At 36.2% G+C, this 24,046-nt stretch overlaps 1 protein-coding gene across 5 annotated transcripts in view; it reads left to right on the top strand.

Annotated features, from left to right (window-relative positions):
- Positions 1–24,046, top strand: part of CTNNA2 (catenin alpha 2) — a 476,528-nt gene that overhangs the window by 134,994 nt on the left and 317,488 nt on the right. For all 5 annotated transcript variants that reach the window (XM_035547255.2, XM_035547256.2, XM_035547253.1 and 2 more), the window contains exon 7: positions 3,195–3,398. In XM_035547255.2, the coding sequence (XP_035403148.1) occupies positions 3,195–3,398 (204 nt within the window). The remainder of the gene's footprint in view (positions 1–3,194; positions 3,399–24,046) is intronic.

The following is a 24,046-nucleotide window of genomic DNA, read 5'->3' as shown; positions in this document are numbered from 1 at the left end:
CAGTCTATAGCGCTTCGCCGCCGCTCCTTCTCAGTCACTCTCGTCCCCTGTGCTGTGGGGTCCCTCCCACAGGATGCAGTCCTTGCTGAACTGATCCGGCGTGGGCTGCCCACAGGCAGCAGCTCTTCAAGAACTGCTCCAGATACGGGTATGTACCACAGGGTCCATCCCTCAGGAGCAAACTGCTCCAACCTGCATCCCCCACGGGCAGCAGGGCCTGCCAGGCCACCTGCTCCTGCGTGGTCTCCTCTCCATGGGCTGCAGGTCCGGCCCTGAATCTGCTCCGGCAGGGGTCTTCCACAGGCTGCAGTCTCCATTGGTGCAGGTCCACCTGCTCCACCGTCATCTCCTCCACGGGCTGCAGCGTGGAACCCTGCTCCACCATGGTACTCCATGGGCTGCAGGGGGACAGCCTGCTTCACCATGGTCCTCACCACAGGCCGCAGGGGACTTCTGCTCCGGCGCCTGGAGCACCTCTCCCCCTTCTTCTTCACTGACCTTGGTGCCTGCAAGGCTGTTCCTCACTCCTCTCACTCTCCCAGCTGCTGTGTGTCGAAGAGTGTTTTTTTTTTCTTTTTTTTTTTTCCCTTTCTTAAATATGCTCTCACAGAGGCGCAAAACAACACCACTTATTGGCTCAGCTCTTGGTCAGCAGTGGGGCCCTTGCCAAACATGGGGCAGCTTCTAGATCCTTCTCACAGAAGCCACCCCTATGGCCCCCTGCTACCAAAACCTTGTCACGTAAACCCACTACAACTACAAGTAGAACAGGTTGGCTATCAGAATTCCTCTAGTCTTTAGTAAAGAGTACTTGCTATCTTTGATCATGACAAGTTCTAGGGTAATTAAAATCACAATTTTTCATCCTTAAAAAAAATATCGTATTTGAATAAGGGAACAGAAAATAATTTAAAAAATGCAGCTAATTATTGTTACAACTTTTTCTTGTTATTGGCACAAATTGCTAAGATAGGTCGTTTGATGCAATTTCACTCTTAATTAAATATGCTGTTGTAAAGATGAATTTCTATAGCTGATTTCTAAAAATCCCAGTGCTTACGAACATAAGTGTGACAGTGAACTCTAAGAATTAACATTTGACTGAAAAGCACAGATACATAAATATGCATAGGCCCAACTCTTAGAGAAGTCATTTCTAATTTAGATGCTTGTAAAACTGCTCTGTTTACTGCTGTGAAACACAGACCATAGAAGATACATGCAAGATGTTATTTCACAATCTAGTTTATGCTGCGCTTGTTTCTGTGAAGTCAGCAGTTCTTGGAGCTGGAACAAAATGATATCTGGTTAGAATTCTTCCATTTTTCCTTTTTATTAAATAATGAATTTTAATAAATTTCCTGACATCCTTGCATTTGTTACTATCTAGCTGCTTTGCATTCACTTAGTTTACACGTTTCTCAGGGCTTTATCCTTGTTCTGTGCAGAGTAATGGGAGTTCTGTTTTTTGTGTGTGGAATAATTAATTGGAAGTTTTATTGAGAAGTAAGCAGATCTTTCAGGAAAGCCATACTTCACTAATTTAAAGAAAGCATATTGACTTGGAATCAAAATTTAGCCTAGAATAACTTTATTTGAACATCTGCTGATTCATAATAACTGATAACGTTTTTGGTGTTAAAGGAAGATGTTGTGTATATATCATGTTGCTAAATCCTGATTTACATTTTAATACACTATATGGTGTGTTTTCAAATTAACTCCATCGTTTAGCTTGTGCTTGTTGATTGCTGTTGGATATTTCAGCAAATAGACTAATCAAAATGTCATCAAAATGCTGTGAAAAATCAAATGGTTCATTAACAAAAACCTTGTCTGCTTTAAAGTATTTGTGATAATTTTTAGAAAACAGAATAGTTTTAACTTTTTCAGATCTCTTTTATTCATATCATGTTTTATTTTCTTTTAAAACTCAGATAGGAATTGTACAACTTAGAGAACATTTTTAGACAATACGTGGTTATGAAACCTATTTGCATGACTGCAGCAAAAGGTTACTGAATGTCATGGTGTTGCTAAGGTGCCCAGAAGTGGGAGCAGAAGATTCTTTCTTTGTGTTTGTTACCTTGAACTACAAGGAGAGAAAAGCAAGTCAGAAGATAATCTACTGATGACTCAAGGCTCATAATATGACATGAGATTGTACACTGCTGGGGAAGAATCTGTGTATATTAGCCCTACTTGATATTTGGTAGTACATTTGATATTATAAAGTGTTTAGCAGTGATCATAATTTAAGAATTCAAACACTGTAAATAGAAGACAGTCTTGGAAAAAGACTTGGAAAAAACATTTTCTAGTGCAGCAAAGATATTTCGCTAACCAGTGTACTATTTGACAAATTAAAGACGTGTCTAGACTGTCTTCCTATAGTGTAGTCTCAGAGTTATTCAACTAAATGATCCAGTACTTTTCCCCAATTTAATAATAATAAAAATAATAAAGGCTTACAGAAGCCTTTAGAAAAAGGGATTAAAAAGATGTTTCACATATTGTGATTACCTAATGTAGTGTTCTTGTAGTGTTCTTTCCCTCTTTTCTGAGGGAAAATTCCCTCAGATTTTTTAATTTAATATTGTACTAACGTAGTAGCATTTTAGCAGTATAATCTACTAATACAAATAATCAAAATGAAGGAATCAATAAACATGGAGATTATTCAACTTTCTTTTCAGTCATAAAAAACCTAGCACTTCTAAAACAATGGCTGAATATTTACACCTTTCAAATTAATTTCCTGACCAGTGAAAAAAAATTAGAAGGTTCAGAAAAGAACATTATTCATGACTTTACTGTACATCAAGATAAAATATGTACACACAATGTACACAGAGATACAAACACGTTACATACATGCTTCTATAGTTTGTGTTATTTTGTTTTTTACTACTTATGATTCCAGAATTCTTATTTGAGCCAGTTGTGCTGTTCATGCCAGTAGTATTTTGTAACACATATATGCTGTGAATTATTTTCATACATACATTGGCATTTCATAGTTGCCAGATATTCCTTTGATATCTGTTTTTCAGGAATTTGGTAGATAATTCATCCATATGAAAGATTAAAACCCTGTGAAGCTGCTGAAAAAAGACTTTAAAAAAAGAAAAAGAAAAAGAAAAAGCAAGATTTGTGTATGCTCCTAATCTTCCCACTCCTGGTTTGTTTTTCAGAACAAAATCATTTTAGACCCCATGACTTTCAGTGAGGCTCGATTCAGACCATCTCTTGAGGAGAGGCTAGAGAGCATTATCAGTGGAGCGGCGCTGATGGCAGACTCCTCGTGCACGCGAGATGACCGCCGAGAGAGGATCGTAGCAGAGTGCAACGCCGTGCGGCAGGCCCTGCAGGATCTGCTCAGCGAGTATATGAATAATGTAAGTTATACAGACCTAGTATTGGCTTCTTTTTTTGTAGGTGTTTAAACTTTTCCATAGATAATGGCTTTAATTATTTAAAAAAAATAAATGCTTCTTCATATGAGGAATAAAGGTAACACTATTTGAATTATTTAACTTTTAATGTGTTGCGAACTTATGACACAACTTTGGTACAATTAAAAGTTCACAGGAATGTTTTGGTATGTGAAGGAACTCCTTGCTCCCCCTGGCTGTAGCACTGAAGTTCCTTCTTAGGTACTAAATAGCCAACAAATAATTACGTTGAGATTAAAATGAAACCTAACAGCAAGAAATGTCAGTGGGAAATGACCTAAGAAGAATTTTCCCTAGTGAAAATGAATATGTTTCATTATCAAAGTGATTTCCACTGTGCGATAATGGTCATTGTGTGTGCTTGTTAGGATGCTACCTGTAGGTGCTCTGCTGTGTGGGTTAAACCACTGAAAGTCTGTGCTTGCTGTTGGAGCTATTAAATATTCAGTTGCCCTGAAAGTAGTGAGCAATATTAATCAGTGTTACTGCTCACACAACGAGATGTCTGCAGTGCCTTTAATACAGCATCTTTATTCCTATGAAGGGATTCAAGAGTTGTTGAATTGTTCAACGTGGTGTTAACCTGCAGTGCATAACCTTTGTTCTGCCTACCTTATTCCAGAAAATTCTCTCCGCCTAACGTATTAAAACTCATAAATACAACCCCTGTTTCCTGTGGAGGACATGTGAAGTCCTAAGCAACATCGACTACCTTTTTTAAAATGGCAATTTAATGTTGAGAGAAATACAAGAAATGATTTTTTTTTTCGCTTCTAAAAATGCCGTAGTTGCCATTTGAAACAAGCAGTCGTACCTATGGTTGCCCCCTTTGCGACCCTTTGGGCACTGAAATGTAAGATTAACAAAGAGTCTTAAACTCTCTTTACAAATGTACTTGATATGATCTGAAATATTTGCAAACAGGTATCTGAAAAAACATTATCAGACTGACAATCCCGTGGTTTGCTGTTTCTTGTCTATCATTGCTACCGGACTATAAGATTGCATATTTTGATCTTATTTTGCTGGAATCATTAAAACAATGTTCAAGGAGGAACCTTTAACATTGATATTTACATCGGTACTCTTACGGTTACTTGGTAGGCTGATACAACGTAGTATCAATCGTGCAAAATTCAGTCATATTTATTTATATATATGGAAAATGACAGATCATTTCTGGCTTATGGTTGCTGATCAAATGTGCGTACTTCTTTGGTACTTGTTATGAGGTACAAAAAAAAAAGTCAAATTGAATTTTCCGTGGTCATACTTTACGGTTACAGACAATGAATTGCTGGGTATGGGCAATGTCATTTACAGTCATTGCTAGATTAATCATTCTCCGGGTTAAAACTGTTTGCTTCAAGCTATCTACTTCTATGATTTGGGGTCAAAGTGGAGTTTCAACTGTTTGGCTGCCAAGTAGATAATCCCGTTTACCATGTTAGGCATTTACACTGCAAAGAGCTGTATAAATTGGTTGCGGTTTATGTTCTATCTTACATTAAATTTCCATAGATTCTAAGTAGAATATAGAGTGCAAAAGAACACACTCAGACTGGAGTTGTCATTCCTGAAGTTTCATTCTTGATCTTTGGTTATTGCACCCGTGGATGGTATTCTAGGCACGAACGGGGAGGGTTATAGGCAGCTCTATGACATACAAGGTTGGCTGTCCAATGATGTGAGCTGGTTGTGCTGAATGCTAAAGGCAATGCAAGGAGAAAAAGGGGGCTTTACCTGATTTTGCTTGCAAGACAAGGAAATAGCATCCAGCTGAACAGCATAGGGACGTCTGCCTTTTAGGTAGCATAGGATGTATATGAAAACTTCCTTGACCTGCAGAACACCCCGTGCCCACCTCTTTCTTAGAAAGTTAGAGAGTCACGGATCTTCTGTGCTCCTGCAGGGCATTTTTAGTACGTCTGTCACCTCTCCTGATACTCTCCGCACCCATGATATGTTTTTGTCATTAGTTGCTTCACCAACCTCTAGTAGATCAATATACTCTGCTACATAGGAAAGTAAAATATAGCACTCACAACAGTGTCGTTTCTCCTATTCGTCTACCCAGTCTTTATGGATCCATCACAGTCTAGTAAGCAGGTAACAATGTTCTTTGTTAGTTTTGTAAAAGGAGTGAAATCTCTCTATTACCAAAAGTTCTACTGAAGCGAGTTAAAGTTGATTTTGCAATTCAGAAAACTTAGATAGTCAGTTGCCACAGGTCATCTTATCATTTGGTGAGGGAGACACAATACTGGTGAAACAAATCTTCAAGATATGTGGCGTAGGGATAAGAGTTTTAAAAATATATGGAAATATCTACTTTCAGAATGTTGGCAACCAAATCAAAAATATGAAAAGAAATTTTGTGAAAGAGGAGGATAGGGCAGATTTCAACTTAGAAGAGTAAAAGTAATGTTGGTTTTGCATTCATATTATTTTCTGTTATAAAGGACTGTCACAGTGATAGAAGACTTTGAAAAGACATGGTTGGAGAGGTGTTTTGGTTCCTCCTTCCTTCTCCTGAGATAAATGTTGGTTTATTCCTTTGCCTACACATCGACTTAGATTTTTTTTCAAGCTTTTTCCTATTCACAAATACTCAGATGTTCTGGTCCCAATTCAGAGGTTACTTAAGCAATTACTGTTGTAGGAGGTTTTTGAATTATTGTTACAGCAAAATTAGTCCCTAGGATCTTTACCAGTTCTATGAATAATTATGTATTTGTATAATACATTGCATTGACTGGAGTCTCACAGTGCGTAAGCACTCAACAAGAACTTGTATGGAGATGAGATATAAACTGTTTCATTATCGTTTGTGTATCCTCTAGTAGATATCTATTAATACATATGTTCCATTTGTCTTATCAGTAGCTATGTCAAAACATTTTCCCAGCATGGTATCTATTATTTCCATACTGAACTCAACTGAACTTTAAAATTTTTCATTTCTGGGAAGTGGGGGCAGAAGGAATCTCAGTCTGCTAGGTCATATGACATTTTCCATCTCAGAACATCAGAGTTTTTTTCTTCTGCATGCTTAGGTATCATTCTTAGGTATCTGTAATAAAAGTGATAATTTATTAAATTACATTACTAGACTTCTGTCCTGCAGAGGACTAAATACAGCTCCGCAGAAGCTCTTAATACAATTGCTTTCCATTTGTCTAAATGAAAAAAAAAATGTTTAGCAGATGGTTAGCTCTGTTTGTGGTCTATTTTTTTTTCTTTCTGATTTTCTCTTGTGGATCCTTCATCCTTTGTATTGCAGACTGACAGGGAGCAAAAATCTAAGAAAAGTGGTATTTCTAGCTCATAGACTCCTGTAGTAGAAGTACACTGCCAAACTGATGTAAATCAGCTCTGGGTACCCTTTCCAGCAAGCATGAGGGTGCTGCTTTGTTGATGTCTGGTTAGGATGAGAAGGGAAGAAAATAGTATCTTTAGAAAAATATGCTTAAAAAAGATGCTTTGAATACCTCTGACATCACTGGTTTCAGTGGCAACCAGAGGCAGACTGTGAATTTTGGGTTGCTGTGGAGTATCCAAGACAATTTTGGAAAGCAGTTGACAAGTGAGTAAGCCACAACTATTCAAGACCTCTGTAATGACTCTGCAATGACTTGAATCCATGAGTACAAGTCCACATTTGAAAAGACATTTCCTGTCTGTTCAAATACCAGGTTATCTTCTCAAACCTTTGGGCTCGTTGTTAGGCCAACCTTCATTCCCATACCTTCACTGGCCTGGGACCCCATGCTCCTGCTCTCACCCACAGCCAGCGTTTCAGAAGAGCTTGGGGTTTGCTCTAATTGGAATTGGGTTTTGGGGTGGAAAACACTTATTTGTATGCAAGCGGAATGAACAGTCCTTTCTGAAGTCCTCGTATTACTACTATTTAATGTGTAGGTGTGAGGTCCAGAGCTCTACAGGCTAGGCTTGTTTTTGTTGATATTTCACTGATATTACCATACGAATAATGTTGCTTTGTGTTTGCTATTTTTAATCTTGTTCTCTAAAGTTACTCCCCATTTCTGACTTCTGTTCACTGTAGCTGAAGTGTTACAGGCTCTAATTCCTGTTTCCTGCAGAGAAGAAAATGTCATATCTTGAAGATGCAAAATGTAAGAAAACAGCAAGAGTAAACACAAGTGTACTGTCAGTTTTTCTTCACAAATGTATCAGTAAAAAGTTTGAATTGCTCAAAGTAAAATTGTAATGCTGCGCTACATGAAAATGAAGTGTCCTTAAAGGACAGCTAAAGTTTTTGTGCTTGATTGGAGAATGAAAAAAACATGATAGCAAAGGGAAATCTATAAACTCTCAAGATAGTGTCAGCTCCCGTATTTAACAGCTCCATCTGAATTCATATTTAAAAGAGAAAAGTAGTAACTCGTGAGTAACCTTGCATAAGGTTAGCCTGGGCAACAGTGAGCAGTAAATTACAGTTATGAGGCAGAGCAATGTCCGTAGCTGTCTGGAGATGAGCAGCCAGGGCTGAGTGACAGGAGGCTGGCTGCTGAGTCACCAGGATCAATTGGCGTGGGCATGGCCAGCTCAGCAGGACGGGTTTTCAATTGGTACCATTGTTGAGTCCCTGGTTTTTGAAGCATTTGTGTAGAAGAACGGCTTGTTTGAAGCTCCAGACTGTTTCAGGCTGGAAATAAGCTCATTTGTTATTCACTTTGCTCTTTTGGAGGTTATACGAGCAGTTTTGTCTTTCATAACTTGGAAGAAACAAGTGGAAACACAGTAGTTATGACCGGAGGAGTAGAATATGTTCCCAAATCTGCAATTATTTTACGATGTGCCACAGCATTGCTTCTCAGTCACTTTAGGCTTTGCATTTATGCATCCCTCCTGAGTGCCTCGACTTCTCCTGCCTGTACATAAATCACTGTCTGAGTCTGCTACCTGTAATATAACTTCAAAAGAGTTCAGCCACATTTTAAGGAACCTTCTGTATCTTCTTTTTTGATGGTATCATCGAGGCCTCATAGGGACGCCTAGTATTTTTATGATGGTTTTACAGAACTGCCGCACTGCTTACAATTGCACAAGTGACGGGTTTTTTTCTTAATCTGTTCATTCCGGTATTTTCTGGTTTTGCAGGTCCATGTTCAGTGTTTGTTTTGTTTTTTTTCCTAGCAGATCCAGGGAATAATGTTTGTCATCAAAAGCAACTTCAATAGAAAAACCCTGTGAAAAAATGGAACTTTATGGTGTGGAAATGACAAATATGCTAACAATTTCCCTTAACTTTCGGCTTTGCTGGTTGTGAAATAAAAGAGCCTTGTGGTGTTTCATCTGTTTGGAACTAGTAGGTTTTCAGATCCACTTGTGGCAGGACATGCTGTTTCTGAACCACAGTGCTGATAGCTTTGGCTTGGTGGTGTCCAGTGGAAAAGTTTTTATAGGTACCTACAGTACGCTCTGTGTCTGTAGAGCAAGACTTGATGTGCCATTGGGAAAGCTTTGTGTCTTCTGTTAAAATGAAAATAAATCAAACGAGATTTTTGGAATCCGAAGCTGAATTGGAATATTAGGTTGAGTGATGTTTCTGAGTGATTAGGAGGAAATTCTCCACTCAGAGGGTGGTGAGGCATTGGCACAGGTTGCCCAGAGAAGCTGTGGATGCCCCATCGCTGGAGGTGTTCAAGACCATGTTGGATGGGGCTTTGGGCACCCTGATCTAGGGGGTGGTGTCCCTGCCCATGGCAGGGGGGTTGGAACAAGATGATCTTTAAGGTCCCTTCCAACCCAAGCCATTCTATGTGATTGTATGATATTTTCTGTTTTCCCTCTAAATTATCATGGAAATTTTCTAGATTGCCAGGAGATCCAACCAAGTGCCTGCGTGTGAGGACTTACTACCTCTTTTTTTTTTATTTTTATTTTTCTATACAATTAATAAAGTCAATTAATTGACTTGAAGGGTTGGGGGGACGAAGGGAGTGGAAAGGTCTAAATCATGTTACATTCCAGTGCCTCTATGAGTTCTCTTCCTTATTATCACTTCATTGTTATTCCATTATGATGTCAACTACATTTTTAAGGGTCTATTTACTGCTATACGTGCTCGTTATTGGAAACCGTGTGTTGAGTATTTCCATAACTGAGAAGGTGAACTTTACTGCAATTGCAAGGAAAGTACAGATTTCTGTTCACAGAAATAAGATTTTAAAAGTAATAGATCAATATTAAGGTATTTAACGGTCACGTTGGACGTTAGTCATTTACATTCAAAAGTTTTGACATTTCCACACTAAAAAAATCTGTAATAATGTTACAGTATTTGTATGATTGTAGTGTATGACTGCTAGAGGGTATATTAATATTTGTCTGTACAAAGATGTAGGATTTCTTTCAGTTTAATTCCCTCCTCTTTAAAGACTCTGTGCTTCTCCTTTATTCACTGCAGCACTTGTACTGGAATTAACTGGGCAAATATGGAATTGCATTGGTTTGACTATTCAACTGAAAACTGGGAGAAAAGAATTAAGTGAGACAGAATGGCATGGGCACAAAAGCCATGGGGAAGATTATTTGGGATTTCATTTTGATGACCATTTTTTTTAATATATATATTTCTGATTTTGTTTTATTTCTAACCAACCCAAACTTTCCTATAGAATGTGAATATTGATTTCCTACATGCCATGGCTTGGAGAATGTGATTTAATAAGTGTAGCCCAAATTATTAATACTTGGCCTACAGAAAACTTTTTTTTCTTTTCTTAACAAATGTGTTTATTCTTCTTCTTTGTTCTACCTCACATAAGTACACATGCATGCAAAGTATCTGGCTATACTTCTGATACCTTATCAGAGTATGTATGTGCCCCTTTTAAATTCAGTGTATTCAAACAAAAAATGTTTTGAAAAAAAAGAGCATTACATTTTCTTCTACTGAATGTCATGTTATGACTCATTTTATTTTGCGTTAATTAGTTTTGATTTTTCTGAATTGTGTTCTTACAGAAGTAATGACTTCTGCATCACTGCTTTTAATATGCTGGGAAGCACAGTGGTAATGTTTGTAAGACTTAGGCTATCTGAAAATAATGTTGTTAAAGCTATTTGTTCACCTGTAGAAAAGTCCTTTATCAATCTTGAGTATACAGCATGATTCATAACTTTTATAATTTTTCTTTGCACTGAAGTTAGCATTTATGGGTCATTAGTTTGTTATTTTTCCTTGTCTGCAAGTCAGCATCAGTGAGAAAGTAGTTTTTCATACATTTTAGACTACACCAGTAGCAATATGATTATTATCCCTATGTACATCTGATTTTTTTGTGTATTCATCTTACTTTCAATGTTTGCACAATCCATATATATGTTGTTGTGCAGTGTATGCTTTTGGATGCACAGTAAAACATGCAGAATACTTTCAGTGTTATTGGAAATACACTAAAATAAGCACAGACCTAATGAAATTAGTGAGTGTTCAGAAACTCATGTCAAAAATCTGTCTCTTGAAGGCTCCGTAATATTGTCTGTTCATTTAAGTGATTTTATTTATTTATTTTTAATATTCATAATGTGTCCAAATTTTGGTAATCATGTGGGAAACCTGAAGGCATCAATGGAAACATAAACAGTAAATTAACTATGCACATTTGTTTCTCTTTCTCTGTGATTTGATTATTCTGCAGCTGAGCAGAGGAGGGAGTAGCTGCAAAGAGGCTTTTGGGCTTCATGAGAGTGCAAGTGCACACCAGCAGTGTATTCCTGGTCAGGGCGTTTGTGTCCCAGGTTAGGAAATGGGTCTGTGTCAGTTCTTTCAAGCATTGCCAAAATCTGATGTAGTAAATGGTATTAAATCTGTGATATGCATGAAATCAGCTTAGAGCAGTGTGAGCCGTCTTTCGTCCTTCTCATTACAAGTCTGTAGAAGTCACGTGGAAATGCTGAAGGGATAGAGGATGTGAAGGGAAACTGGTCCTGTCGAGTACCTTACAACAGTGCCAAGGCAAACTTTCCCCCAGGCAAAGGAGACAACTCGTATTAATTTACTACAGTATTTACACTTCTTCTAGCAATCAATACTACAAACCCAAGAAGATACATTAGTGTCCACTAAGCTCTGCCGTATGCATACTGCATTGGTTTGTATTATCCGTTTCTTATTTACACAAGGAATGATTTTACAGATGAGAACAATGCTGTGTAAGATAGCGATGGAAGAATCTGTATAATTTGGAGATGTCCAGAAGAGGGCACACTTGCCCTCTCCAGCTTTGTTTTCTACATAGCTGAAGATCTGCATTCTGATGTGGTATAGCTGTAATCAAAGAAAATGTAATAATATACAAAATGAAGAGGTTACTTTTTAGCAGTTAAAGGAAAAAAAAATAGATTCTAATGGCTATTTGAGGAAAAGATATATATATATATACATGTATTTAAATCAAATTAATAATAAGTGCATTAATTATCCAGTAGAAATTGGGTGTTAAGTTCTACTTGCATTTTTGAAATGCATTGATATTTTTATATTTCAGTAACGAATTTGGCAGGCAAGGGATAAGAGCCTCCCATGCCCTTTTGGCATTATTTCAGATGTATGATGCAAAGCTCAAGAACACAGGCAAAACAATAAAGGCTAATTTATGAATCACTTTCTAAAACAGTCATATATGATAAAATGTAATGAGATATATCCATGTGCACTGGGCTTTGACATTTGACTGGGTAAATTATCTTATGGCTTCTGAAATACAGTAGAGCTGCAAGGACAGATAGTGTCTCCTGACCTGGTAACTTATTGCTTTTTTCCAGAATTGTGTATTAGCCTGACTCTGGCAGCACATGTAGTTCATTTTTGTATTTGGCCTTGAGAAATGAAAGAAAAAATAAGCATCTCTACTGCAATCAGCTCCCTAAAAGTTCCATAGTGAAATAATAGAAAGAAAAGAGGATTCATTCATTTCTTTAAGAGGACTGAGCTGGAGGAATAAGTACTTTCTGTGTTGGTTTGGATTATTTATTTTTTTTCAATTTTAAATATTGATCCAATTTTCATAACATTTGGATTTTTTTTCAGAACCTCTCCTTTTACCAGATACAACAACTAATTTAAAAATATTCTAGCATGCATTTGGCTTCAACACAATGGAATGAAACATTCTGTGAAATTCATTTATTTATAATAAAGCTTTGAGCTTATGTGCTTTGTAAAGTAAGCTATGATTAAGCTTAGGGTAACATATTGACTACATATTTTCACAATGCATATGTTATGTAGGTTGTTTATATGTTTGTCAGTTTAATTAACAGATATCTTGACTGATTCTTTCATTTGTTAGGCAATTGTTTTTAAAAAGAAACTGCGAGACTGAAAACCCAGATGGATGCATTGCAGTACATGACAATGTTGAAAATTGTTTTAGGCACTTGGTAAAGCTTTGAGTTAAGTCTACAAGCTGTAATTTCCATTTATTTAATGGAAATCCTTCCAATTTATGCTGAGGATTGGCTCATATCGTTACTAACATCACTTTAATTCTAATGAAACTTCAATGTAAAGTCAGAGATCCCCAAAAGACAGAAAGACAGTTCTGGAGCTTTAAGTGGACAGTGACCGAGCTCTTTCTGACAGCATCTAAAATACCTTGGGGCATGATGTGTAGTAATGTAGTTACTATAAGGCTGTCAAATTCACTGCCAAATCGTATTTGAATCCCAGGATCAGATAAATTAGATTTTAATTGGGTTTTAAGACTAAGCTGAATAAGTAGATAAGGTAGAATTAACCAGAGACATATTAATGTAATGAAATCTTTGGTTCTCTTAAAGCATTGTGTTAAACACTGTACAGTCTCTTGCTGAAAAGAGCCAACATGGTAAAGTAGAAAGAGATGGACAAATCTTACCTTACAAAGAGGTAAGACAAATGATGGTATCTAATGTGCTCAAACACATAATAATAACCATATTATTTGGAACACCAGGAATGCATGAAACTGGTTAACATTGCATTAGTTATATTTTATTGTCACATTTTAAGGGGCAGAGGGACAAATAAACCTAAGTCCAAAACTGAGTGTTTCCACGCTGGTGGAAATTAACCAAGGGAATTGAATGGTGCTTCTTTGTTTCTTCTAGGGAAGAACAGAAGTTGGTGTGACGTGAAATGGTCAAAACACTTCCTTGTGTATTTCTTTTCTCTCTGAACTGTCTTATGATGTTTTTTCTCAGCAGAATTTTAATTTTGATTGAATACATGACCTTTTTTTTTTTTTTGGTCTGGTAACTTCCTTTTGTCTTCCATATAGACACGTTCAGATGACTGAAATTTTAAAAAGTTATAAATTCAAGCACTTGAACTCATTCATTATTCCATTATTTTATCTTTAAACACTTTTTTTTCACATTTAAATCTGAACACTATGTTTAAAGACTAACAGGCTTGCAATGCAAACTTTAAGATGAATAATAATATTGCATAAATAAAATAGTGGTCTGTGTCATGAATAAGACTTGATAATTGCAGTGAGTATCCAAAACTTCTAACTATCAATTTTTTTTTTGAATTTCTAGATAAATAAGAAGAGGGGAAAAGAGAGAGAGAAAAGAGGAAAAAAGTAAAAAAAAAAATAGAGTAGGAGAGGAAATTTTTTGTTGTTGATGTCAGTCATGAATATATTAATTCAATACAAAATTATGTCTTATCTTTCTGAATGGGTAGGTGAGCACAAACCCTTATGCATACCTTTTGATTCCTGCATGCAGGACCTTAGAGCCAAATTTCACAAGTGTCAGTGAAAAGTTGCTCATCATTATGTGAATGCATAAAGGATTCAGCTGGAAAGGTAAAATGCCTGACTTCCCGAATGTAGATGACCCCAAGAAAATCAGTCAGGGTAACTCTCTGGATTTAAGATGTGATTCTATGCTTGCATTTGGGTCTCAGGTTTTATGGGAGCTGGTTCATCCTGATGTTCTAAGACGAGGGAATGGCCTCAAGTTGTGCCAGGGAAGGTTCAGGTTGGAAATTAGGAGACATTTCTTCTCAGAAAGAGCGGTCAGACATTGGGATGGGTTTGCCAGGGAGGTGGTGGAGTCACCATCCCTGGGGGTGTTTAAGAAAAGGTTGGACGTGGTGTTTAGAAACATGGTTTAGTGGGTGATAGTGGTGGTAGGGGAATGGTTGGACCAGATGATCTTGGAGGGCTTTTCCAACCTTAGTGATTCTAGGATTCTGCATGGAGAGCCAGCACACAGTTAATCCAAATGTTTGACTGCAAGCGTTTTGTCAGTGTGAATTTAAATTAAAAGTTATGAAATGAAATGTTTAAAAGCAAAGCATAAAGAAGTTAATGTTTTGCAATTTCACATCATGGTTTAACTGATTAAATATATTTTGAAACAGAAAAACAGAGAGAGTTCGTTTATTTATTTATTTTTGCCAGAAGCTAACAAGGAACTTCATTTACAGAAGTCTGCTCAGACCTTAAATGAACAACCATTTTATTTATTTCTTCAAGCAATTGTTTCTCCTTTCAATGTAAATAAATAAATAAGTGAATGAATAAATAAAAGGTATGCCTGATTGAGAGTGTGCAAGACTAGACTTGCAAAGTACATCCACATCCAACCATTTGTGTGTACCAAACAATAAAGCTTGAAGGCTCATTAGCCTGGAATGACCCAACTGTGTTTTTTGCATAGGGGTCATTTCTTTACTAATGAGCCTCTAAGCCAGATGGCTAACCCAACAGTAGTCTAACTGCATTAGTGTGATTTAGATTTTTAGGCAAATTGCTTTTTTTTTTTTTTTTTTTTTTTTTTAACAAACAGGAGCTACTGGCCCTGCTGCAGGACAGCTTTTGCTAGAACTGTGTAAAACACGGTGTTTTGCCACAGAAGATAAATGGCTAAGGTGACTCTGTACTTCCTTGCATCATTTTCTAATATATTTACTAATTTGTAGTGATCCTAGTTTGTTAGATACTACCCCTCGCTGTTCTGGTCAGGAAGTTATTTTGACTGCCTATATCTCTACTGGATTTTGTTTCAATAAAAAATCAAATTCACTCTTTCTGCCTCGTGTCTGAGTGCATATGAAAGTGCTTATGTGTAAACTGTGGAAGAAGAATGATTCTGCACAGGTGACAGAAGACTACTGTGACAAAGACTACTGTTGGCTTTTTAATGTCTTCCAGAATTTTTGGTTATTCTTATGAATTTCAGATGTTTCAAGTGAGTAAGATGAGGATTTTTGTTTGTTTGTTTGGGCCTGGATTCATATTGCTCTAGAAACCTTCTTCAGGTATAAGGAACCTGGACATAGTGAATTCCCTTTGGTCAGTTGAAAGAGTTTGATACGTTCAAAACATATGATATTTTGAGTTGATCGTTTTCGAGGGATGCTTTTCTCTCAGCATGGACTAGTGTGCTCATAACAAGTTTGAAAATAAGACATGAAAATGTACACAGAGAACAGGCCTTAAGAGAGGAGTACTTAAAAGAAGGGCAGTTTACAAATGGCAAAGTCAGCAAGGGTGTTCTGGAGATGGTTTTGGTGTCAGACATACTGTACAAATGAGCCCCTATGTCTTTTTAGCAATCCCATATGTGAAAGAAATTTTGATGTAGCAAATTTAGTGCCTGTTACAGTGAGTAACTTCAAATGATGATTTGCTCATACCTTGTGGGATTTGTGGTGATGTTAAATAATTGTATATGGGTTTTCAGCACTGAAAATTGTTCTTGAAAGAAGGTGGCTACATTTGAAGGGAAGAGGATGTAAAAGGGATCAGATATATGTGGCTTACCGTCTAAGCTCTGATAATGGTCACAGAAGAGTATAAGAACCTGACAAACATATTGTGATTGTGATTCGTTGCAAATTTATTCTCTCTGCCTCGAGCAATTTATGGTTCAGGGAGTTCCTGAACTAAAGTTGATGTTTTTTTTTTTGTTGAAAAATGAATAATTGAGGATCCTTACTTAAAGCGTCTGTAGAGCATTAAGATTTTTAGAGATTTACATAGGTCTCTGGAATATCTTTTTTTTTTAATTATCATTTTGTCCTTTTTGCCCCCTTTAGTTTTGCAAGTTGTATAGTACAGGATGTATTAGGAAGGAGAGAAATACAAGTACTATTACCTTTGGTAGTTGTCTTTGTAGGTATTTTAAATTTTCATTGAATATTTTTTTTAGACATGATCAACTTTACCTGCAGGTTATTTATTTATTACTTATTTATTTATTTATTTTATTTTATTTTTAATACTGAAACAAAACAAAACTGAAGGTGCAGCATTGTGTCCTTTCAACGTATCAAGTCTAATACATGGAGATTTACTTGCTTTCTATGTGCTACTGTTTTCCAACTTCTACCTGCCTCTTTCTAGCTCCAGTAACTTTCAAAGCAATGCAATTTCCTGAGCTGGGGAAACCTTCCTCAAATTAGCTGTGAAGATGCAGAGTGGAAGATGTTCTGGAACCCTGTGGTCTTATTCTGTGCTTCCTAAATAAGCCATGTCCTGGTAGGAAGGGCAGCATCTTCAGGTTCTCCTGATCTCATAGCAGCATTGAGTGATCATGTAGACTTGGCCAATGCACTTTTCTTTGTCAGGAAATATTGGAAAAAGTTTAATAAAGCTTTGCTTCAGTAAAAGGGTTTTGCTATAAGCAGTCAGGGCCAAAAATGTGCAAGATAACAATTTTTCCCTAAAAGGAGGAAGAAAAGCAGTCAAAACATTCAAAAAATTAATTTTAGATGTGAAAGTGAAAGAAAATCTTAATACTGTTGTGATTTCCCAGTGCTCATAAATTTGTCTTTAAGAACTAGGACACAGGTCATTTTCTGATGGAGATACTAATCACAGTGGAAGAGAAAAGGTGTTTTTTTTTGTTTTATCCTGATTTGAGGTCATATTTCTGAGTTCACATTTCCTGATATATTAGGGTGTGTGTGTGCATGTGTGTTTCTCACTTTTCTAGCTTCTGTCTCTCTTTAACCAAAGCCAAATGAAGTCTCTCACTGAATATTAAGTGTTGGGTAGAAAGTTGTTTTCAAATCTGTCATTACTTTTAAGATTTATTTTTTGAAGATTAAACTACTTTCTAATTGAGAATGTGAATCTGGTCTCTGAGTCATACCTTAATTTGTAGTCTGGGAAACGTAAGTGGTATTTTTTCTCTTTACTTTGTGTTGCCAGACATAATGACAATAATATAACTGTTGTTTTTTTTTTCTGTCAATCCATATAGTTAAATGACTATGAAAACTAAAGAGCATTCCATTCACTGAAGAGTGGTTGCACTTTTACTGCCATGTAAGCAAAATTGTAATAACAAAATGATAGAGCATCATACACTGTGTACATTTTTGTTTGTTAATAACAATTTTAAAATGATAAATACTTTTCCTTCTGTAAAATTCCTACTGAATCTCTAGAGAATTCAGCAGCACTGTAAATGTAATCTGCAGTTCTTTACAATTATAGTTTAAATAGACCAAGTCTAAAGGGAGTCTGCCTATTTGATTTTCAAATTTGCATCACTTAAAATCCAATCAGACCAACTGTTCAGATTTTTATTAGATATGAAATACATGAATGGGTTCAAGGCCACGCTATGTATAGCAAATACATACCTTGTTTTACAGCATGGATTATCCAACTTGTTACTTAGCATGTGGTTTGACCTTCAGCCCACAAAGGCTGCATACTGACTCCTTGAATTGTTACTGTATTAAACCCTTCGATTTTCAGTGACTGGTGTTTTATAGGCCAGCAGATTGCATTTGATTTTGTGAATTTGCTGTAACATATTGAGTTTAACGGATTTATGCAGGAATGTAAAACAAAAATAATACAGCAGGCACTCAGAATTTTAGAACACAAGGGCATTAGGCTTACAGATGGCTGATAAGGATAATGACATTGAATAATTTAGTATGGAAGGTAATCTGGTTTTGACAGAATGCATTAACATTTAGCCAATGCGTACAGGTGCTTGGGTAGTGATCTGCATGGTCTCATCTAAGGGAGACCGTGGTGGCTTTCTGAAGTACGGCATTATATTCTCCTTGACTGCGCTTAAAGAAGGAGGATCTATTCAGAGCATGCTAAAATAGATTTTAAAGGCACTCGATACCGCAGTCTGTAAAATCTTTTCTCAGTGTGTGGCATCCTTTGTTAATTTTGATCATGGGAGAAAAGGAGGAATGTTTGTTTAATGCTTTGATTATAGTTTATTGCAGGGTGGGCCTAAGAAAACAAGTAGGGAAAAAAAACAAAACATAACCATTAAAAAAAAAAAGAGGTTTCTCTCCTGTGCTTATCTATTGTGTCAAAAAATGGCCTCTACCTTTTCCATCCAAATTCATAATGATACACTCCAATTTTATGTCACAGAAACGTTTTTAAAATACGGTAGACATAATGGTATTCTTGGTAGTTGAGAATTTGAGGGGAACAATGAGATCAGGAACAGACTACTGGTGTTCAGATCAGCTGGCAGAAGCTGTTTGAATTGTATTAGGTGGGTGGTATGTGCATCACAGGAATAAGTTGTCATATTTTTGCATTTATGATCCCATGATGCATGCATACTCACACACGGACCATAGATCATACTAGTTTGTTTTACTTCAGCCTGAAGTCAGATTACCACCACTATTATTTTTCTTAATCATATGTTTGGAAGACAGTAATCAATTTTCTCCAACTGTTCAATGAAATAAATTTCTCTAAAATCTATATTAATAATGTGCACCAATACAATACTTTAAGGAATATTCACAGTGACATTGAGTAATGAGTATACGACGTTGATGATGTTTATCATTTTTATCAAATTTAAGCTTAATATTTTTTTCAGGCAAATTGTGGATATTTTTTGCCTTGGTGGAACAGTTTGAATATTTGAGAAGATAGGGAACAAAACAGTTCCACAGGATGTATGCAAATGGTAACTTTTTCAGTGGTTTTGAGTGGCCAACTGCAGTGCTTGAGCCATGCATCTCTTGCAAGCCATGAATTTCTCCCTGGTTGTACTATGTCATCAGCAGCAGAGCTGGGCTAATCTACAATTCCACCTTTTGGCAGAAACAAGGCAAGGGGAGCATGCTGAAGGAGATGTTAGGGTTTGACTTCAAATGGGACCTTGTGCAGGCTAGATCATTTTTTGTGACCATTTAAACACTGGTGGAATCCCTGACTGTCATTACTGAACCCAAATAAGAATCCGATGAAAGAAAGGGAGGGAGCTTTGCTTTCAGTAATGCATAGTACAGCATTTAAATTGAGTTAAACTTGCAATTTGCTGCATCTCTTTTTTTTTCTTGCTTATTCCAAAAATCAATAAATTTTCTGAAAGAACTGAACACCAGATAGAGCCAAATGTGGAGAATTTCAGCGAACAGTTTTCAATATCATGGGAAATTGAAAATTAGAGAATACAAGGGGAAGAAACCTTAATACAGTTAGCACTCCCTATTTTTATAAAATAGACGATAAGTATTATGAATGCCAAGAATATCCTAACCATCATATTGATTTTCTAATGTTTTTTCCTGACTCTGGTATTGCAGTGCAGTGACATTTCATTACAACCAATGGAACTATAATAACAGAAGTGTAACACCAGCTGATGGAAATAAAATTAAATCTATCTTCAGTAATAAAGAAGTGACATCCACCAAGGATAGAATACAAACCAGTTTTCTAGTTTTATAATGTTCAATTACAACAATCTATAAATAAAAAGTAGGTATTTGTTGTAGCAATCCTTCTTGTATAGCAGCTAAAAGTCAGATATTGTAAATTCTCTTCGATTCTCTACAAAAAGTTCCTCAAACAAATGCATATGCATGTACATAATTTCTCCTTTAATAGAAAGCTACACAATTGTGAAATTTGCATTCTGCAAAATATTTAACAAGGTTTCTTAAATATCTTCACATTTGTGGTGACAGGAACATTAAAAACAAGCCTCTGTTGTGGAAAAGATGCTTATGCTATTATAATATATCTGGAATGTTCAAGACCTCGAAGCACTAAAGGTTTAAGCAACATCAATAATTACTTTGGATAAGAAATTCATCCTGATAATAACAACATCTGAGTGCTAATACATTTGTTTAAAAGAAATAAAAATCTGACCTAAAAATAAATATGAAGTCTATATATTTGCTGTAATAAGGTTGAAATATTGCTGCCTGCACGATTATGATACTGAGAACAACTTGGCTCTTAAAACATGTATAACTTAGTTACGCCCCAGTGCCCCAGCACTGACAGTCAGAAGTACATCTCCAAGTAATGGCAACAAGATCCTTCATCTTTTGTTTAATTGTTTTCTCAAAATATAAATACTGTCCTTGTTTGGGTTCCTCATCACACTTCTTCACATTCAGCATCTGCACTTCACTAACAGCCTCATCTTCCAGGTCAACAATATGGGGAGGAGAACCCCTTGGCTTCCTTATGGGTCTTTGTTGTGAATACCAGGTGAAAGAAGTTAATTATTTGATTTTGGACATCCAAATCTTCACTTGAGAAAGAAAATATTGCTCTCATTGTTTTGCTGGATACCAAAGGCTGTGGCAAAAGTATTTATTGTGGTTCATCTGCATGCTGCTAAGGGTTGCTATAGTTGCATTTTGCAACTCCAAAGAAAGGGGTAACTTGCATCCTTTGTAGGTTAGTCATACCCTAAAAGGAAAAGAATTAAAGTATTGGACTCCTAAAGGACTGGACTTTCTAACAACTATATGGATGGTTTTAGTGTCCAGCTCTTCGGTCCATGTCTTCAGCATTTTTGCAAGGCTTTTTGCAAACTGCAAGCCTTAATTAGGCAGAGGCAAGAGGCTATATATTTTTTTAATTGTTTGTGTTACTGCAAAAGAAATTATACTGCATGTGTGTTGTGCGATATATAAGGCATGATGTAAAACCTCATATTTTAGCTAATTTTGCTAGCTTAGGGAAAACAACATGCAAACATTTGTCTTCTTGACTTTATTCAATTCTCTCTTGTAGAAGAAGAACCTAAATTCAGAGTTGCTAAATGACCTTTTGAAAGAGTTATTAAGAATTCAGAGCAATTCTTACCATTTTCATCTAGATCTTGATGTCTGTATTACTCTTAGTAGAGTCATTTTCATTTCTCCATTTCCTTTCAAAATTTCCCGACATATAACTGACAAGATCTACCTGGAACATAATGCATGAAGACCCTGGCTGAAAGGGAGCAGAAGGAGCCTGACACAGGGATATGAAATGCAACCTTTGCCTGTCACTTTGATATTAAAGTGTGCCTGGCACCTGTGATCGTATTTCTCTGATGGGGATGGTAAAAAGTGTAGCTGAGATAAGTTATAAACTGATCTGGTTTTGCTTTATAAATATCTTTTTTTTTTCCCATATCTGGAATTTTATATTTTATATATTTATATTTTATATTTTTGTAAAAACACATTTTTTTTTCCATTTGTCCTTCAAGTTCTAGAAAAAAATATGTCTTCCTATCCTGATATATTTATTTAATTAAATAAGTTAGGGGCAGAAGTGGGCCATGGATGTTGGGAAAACCTGACTTCTTCCTGTACTCTTTAAAACCTAAAAACATTTTCATTTAATTCTTTTAAAATACCATCCTGTGGGCAGAGGACATTTTTGGGAAAAGAAAAATCCCTATCTCTTTTTCAACATTATTGTTATTATATCAGGGTGGTTCAGGGACACATCTGAGTTTGGCAGTTCATAAACATTGCATGGTTTGTTGGCCTGGTAAAAGGGCTTTTGTAGCTAGAGGAGTCTTGGACTTAAGTAATTAAACTGGAGAAAGGGAAGCAGGACATTCCTGATGGAAGTCTACATCTGTGGGAAGGGTTGGTCTCCCAGTTGCTGGTTTCCTTACTGAGTCTCTAGGTAACTTCTGTAATTTCTTGTATGGGACTCAAAGTAAATGTGACAAACTTTCCTCTGTATCTGCCTCCTTAGTTTGTGAAGGGATTTGGCATTTAACAAGTTGGCCACCAAGAGCACAGTCAGCCTTTGAAACTGGTTGCCCAGAGGTCTCCATCCATGGAGCTTTTCAAGACCAGGGTGGATGAAGTCTTGAGCAGCCCGGTCTGGCCTCATAGCTGACACTACTTGGGGCAGGAGGTTGGACCGGGTGGCTCTGAAGCCCCTTCCAACCTTTAGTATTTTATGACGCTACATTATTTAAGAGAGTTTGGACACAGCAACAGGCCATTTGACATTCAGAGTTCTTGCACGTTTCCAGCTGACAAGCTTCTATTTCTGGCATTTTGCAGTGTGTGCTAGAACTGGTATTCTTCTCTGCTTAAGAAGTAGCACAAAAGTAGAATATTAATTAAAAATGGATACTGATTTCTTGTAGAAGGATGGTACCCATATATACCTAATTCCCAACTGATTTTCCATATATCTCTGCCAATTTTTAAGCTAAAAGCAGATGTTGGCTACTTTCATCACATTTGCTCCTCTTTTGCTGATTAATATAATGCAGAAGTGTCACAGTAGTAGTATTTTGTGTTTTTTTCCTCAAATCAGGAAAAAAAAAATCCTTGCTACATAATGTAATTAACGTCTCAACTTTGTGAAGTAAATTCACTACTCAAGGAAGTGATTTGTTTCTTTTGCACAAGCCCTGAACTCTACAAGCAAATTATGTTTCAGAATAAAATAATTAAAAAAAAAAACACACACACACCAAAAAAAAAAAAACAAACACAAAAACCAACACCATTCATTTGATGACTTTTACTTGAAAAGCTTGAATCAGTTTATCATACTATATGACTATATATATGTATATGTGTATATATATGTATTTCATTTTCATGCATGGTGTGCACTTTATCACAGAGAGACTTAAATTGCTTGAAATTAATCAAGAATTTACTAGCGGAGCTTGAAAATCTAGTTCTTGTCATTGTATTCTCTACTCCTCAAAAATTTCTTTAACTCTTTTTGAAAGATACCAGTAATTAAAATCCACTGCTGAAGAGTGGATTTTTATGGTATGCTGTTCAAAGTTTAAAATGGATGGATTTGCAGAAGTATTATAGTTTTGTATTACAGATTTATTTACATAAATAGAATTTACATTGGGGCCTAATGATTTCACATTCATGTACACTTGCATTCATTGGCCAACTGGGAATTTCTTTTTCTTTTCTAAACCATTTAGAGGAAAAAAAGAACACAAGTGATAAATAAGCAATAGTCGGTTATTAGAAATTATTGTATTTTGATGGCAGGCACGGGGGATTATTGTTTTACCTTAGAGATGCACTTACTCTGTCATTGTTTTTTGATATGTTTTCCTTCTGCATATTATGACAAAAAATAAGATATGGAAGTTGGGCCCAAGAATACTTGCGAACTTTTGTTATGTTGATAATATACTTACCTTTAAAAAGTACTTAAAATTTTTTTGTTCTTGCCCAGGATGTTGGAAAAACATTTCCCTTCCTTCTCCAAAAAATACAGGATTGGAATTTTCAGATAAATTAGGTAAATTTAAAGCTCAAAAGATAGAAGTCAAATAAGTTACATGTTATTAACTTGTATTACCTATATCATTAC

Source organism: Cygnus atratus, chromosome 4 (assembly GCF_013377495.2).
Source record: "Cygnus atratus isolate AKBS03 ecotype Queensland, Australia chromosome 4, CAtr_DNAZoo_HiC_assembly, whole genome shotgun sequence".
In the NCBI taxonomy this organism is placed as follows: Eukaryota; Metazoa; Chordata; class Aves; order Anseriformes; family Anatidae; genus Cygnus; species Cygnus atratus.
The sequence above is the reverse complement of the archived record's forward strand: the minus strand, read 5'-3'. Positions and strand labels throughout refer to the sequence as shown.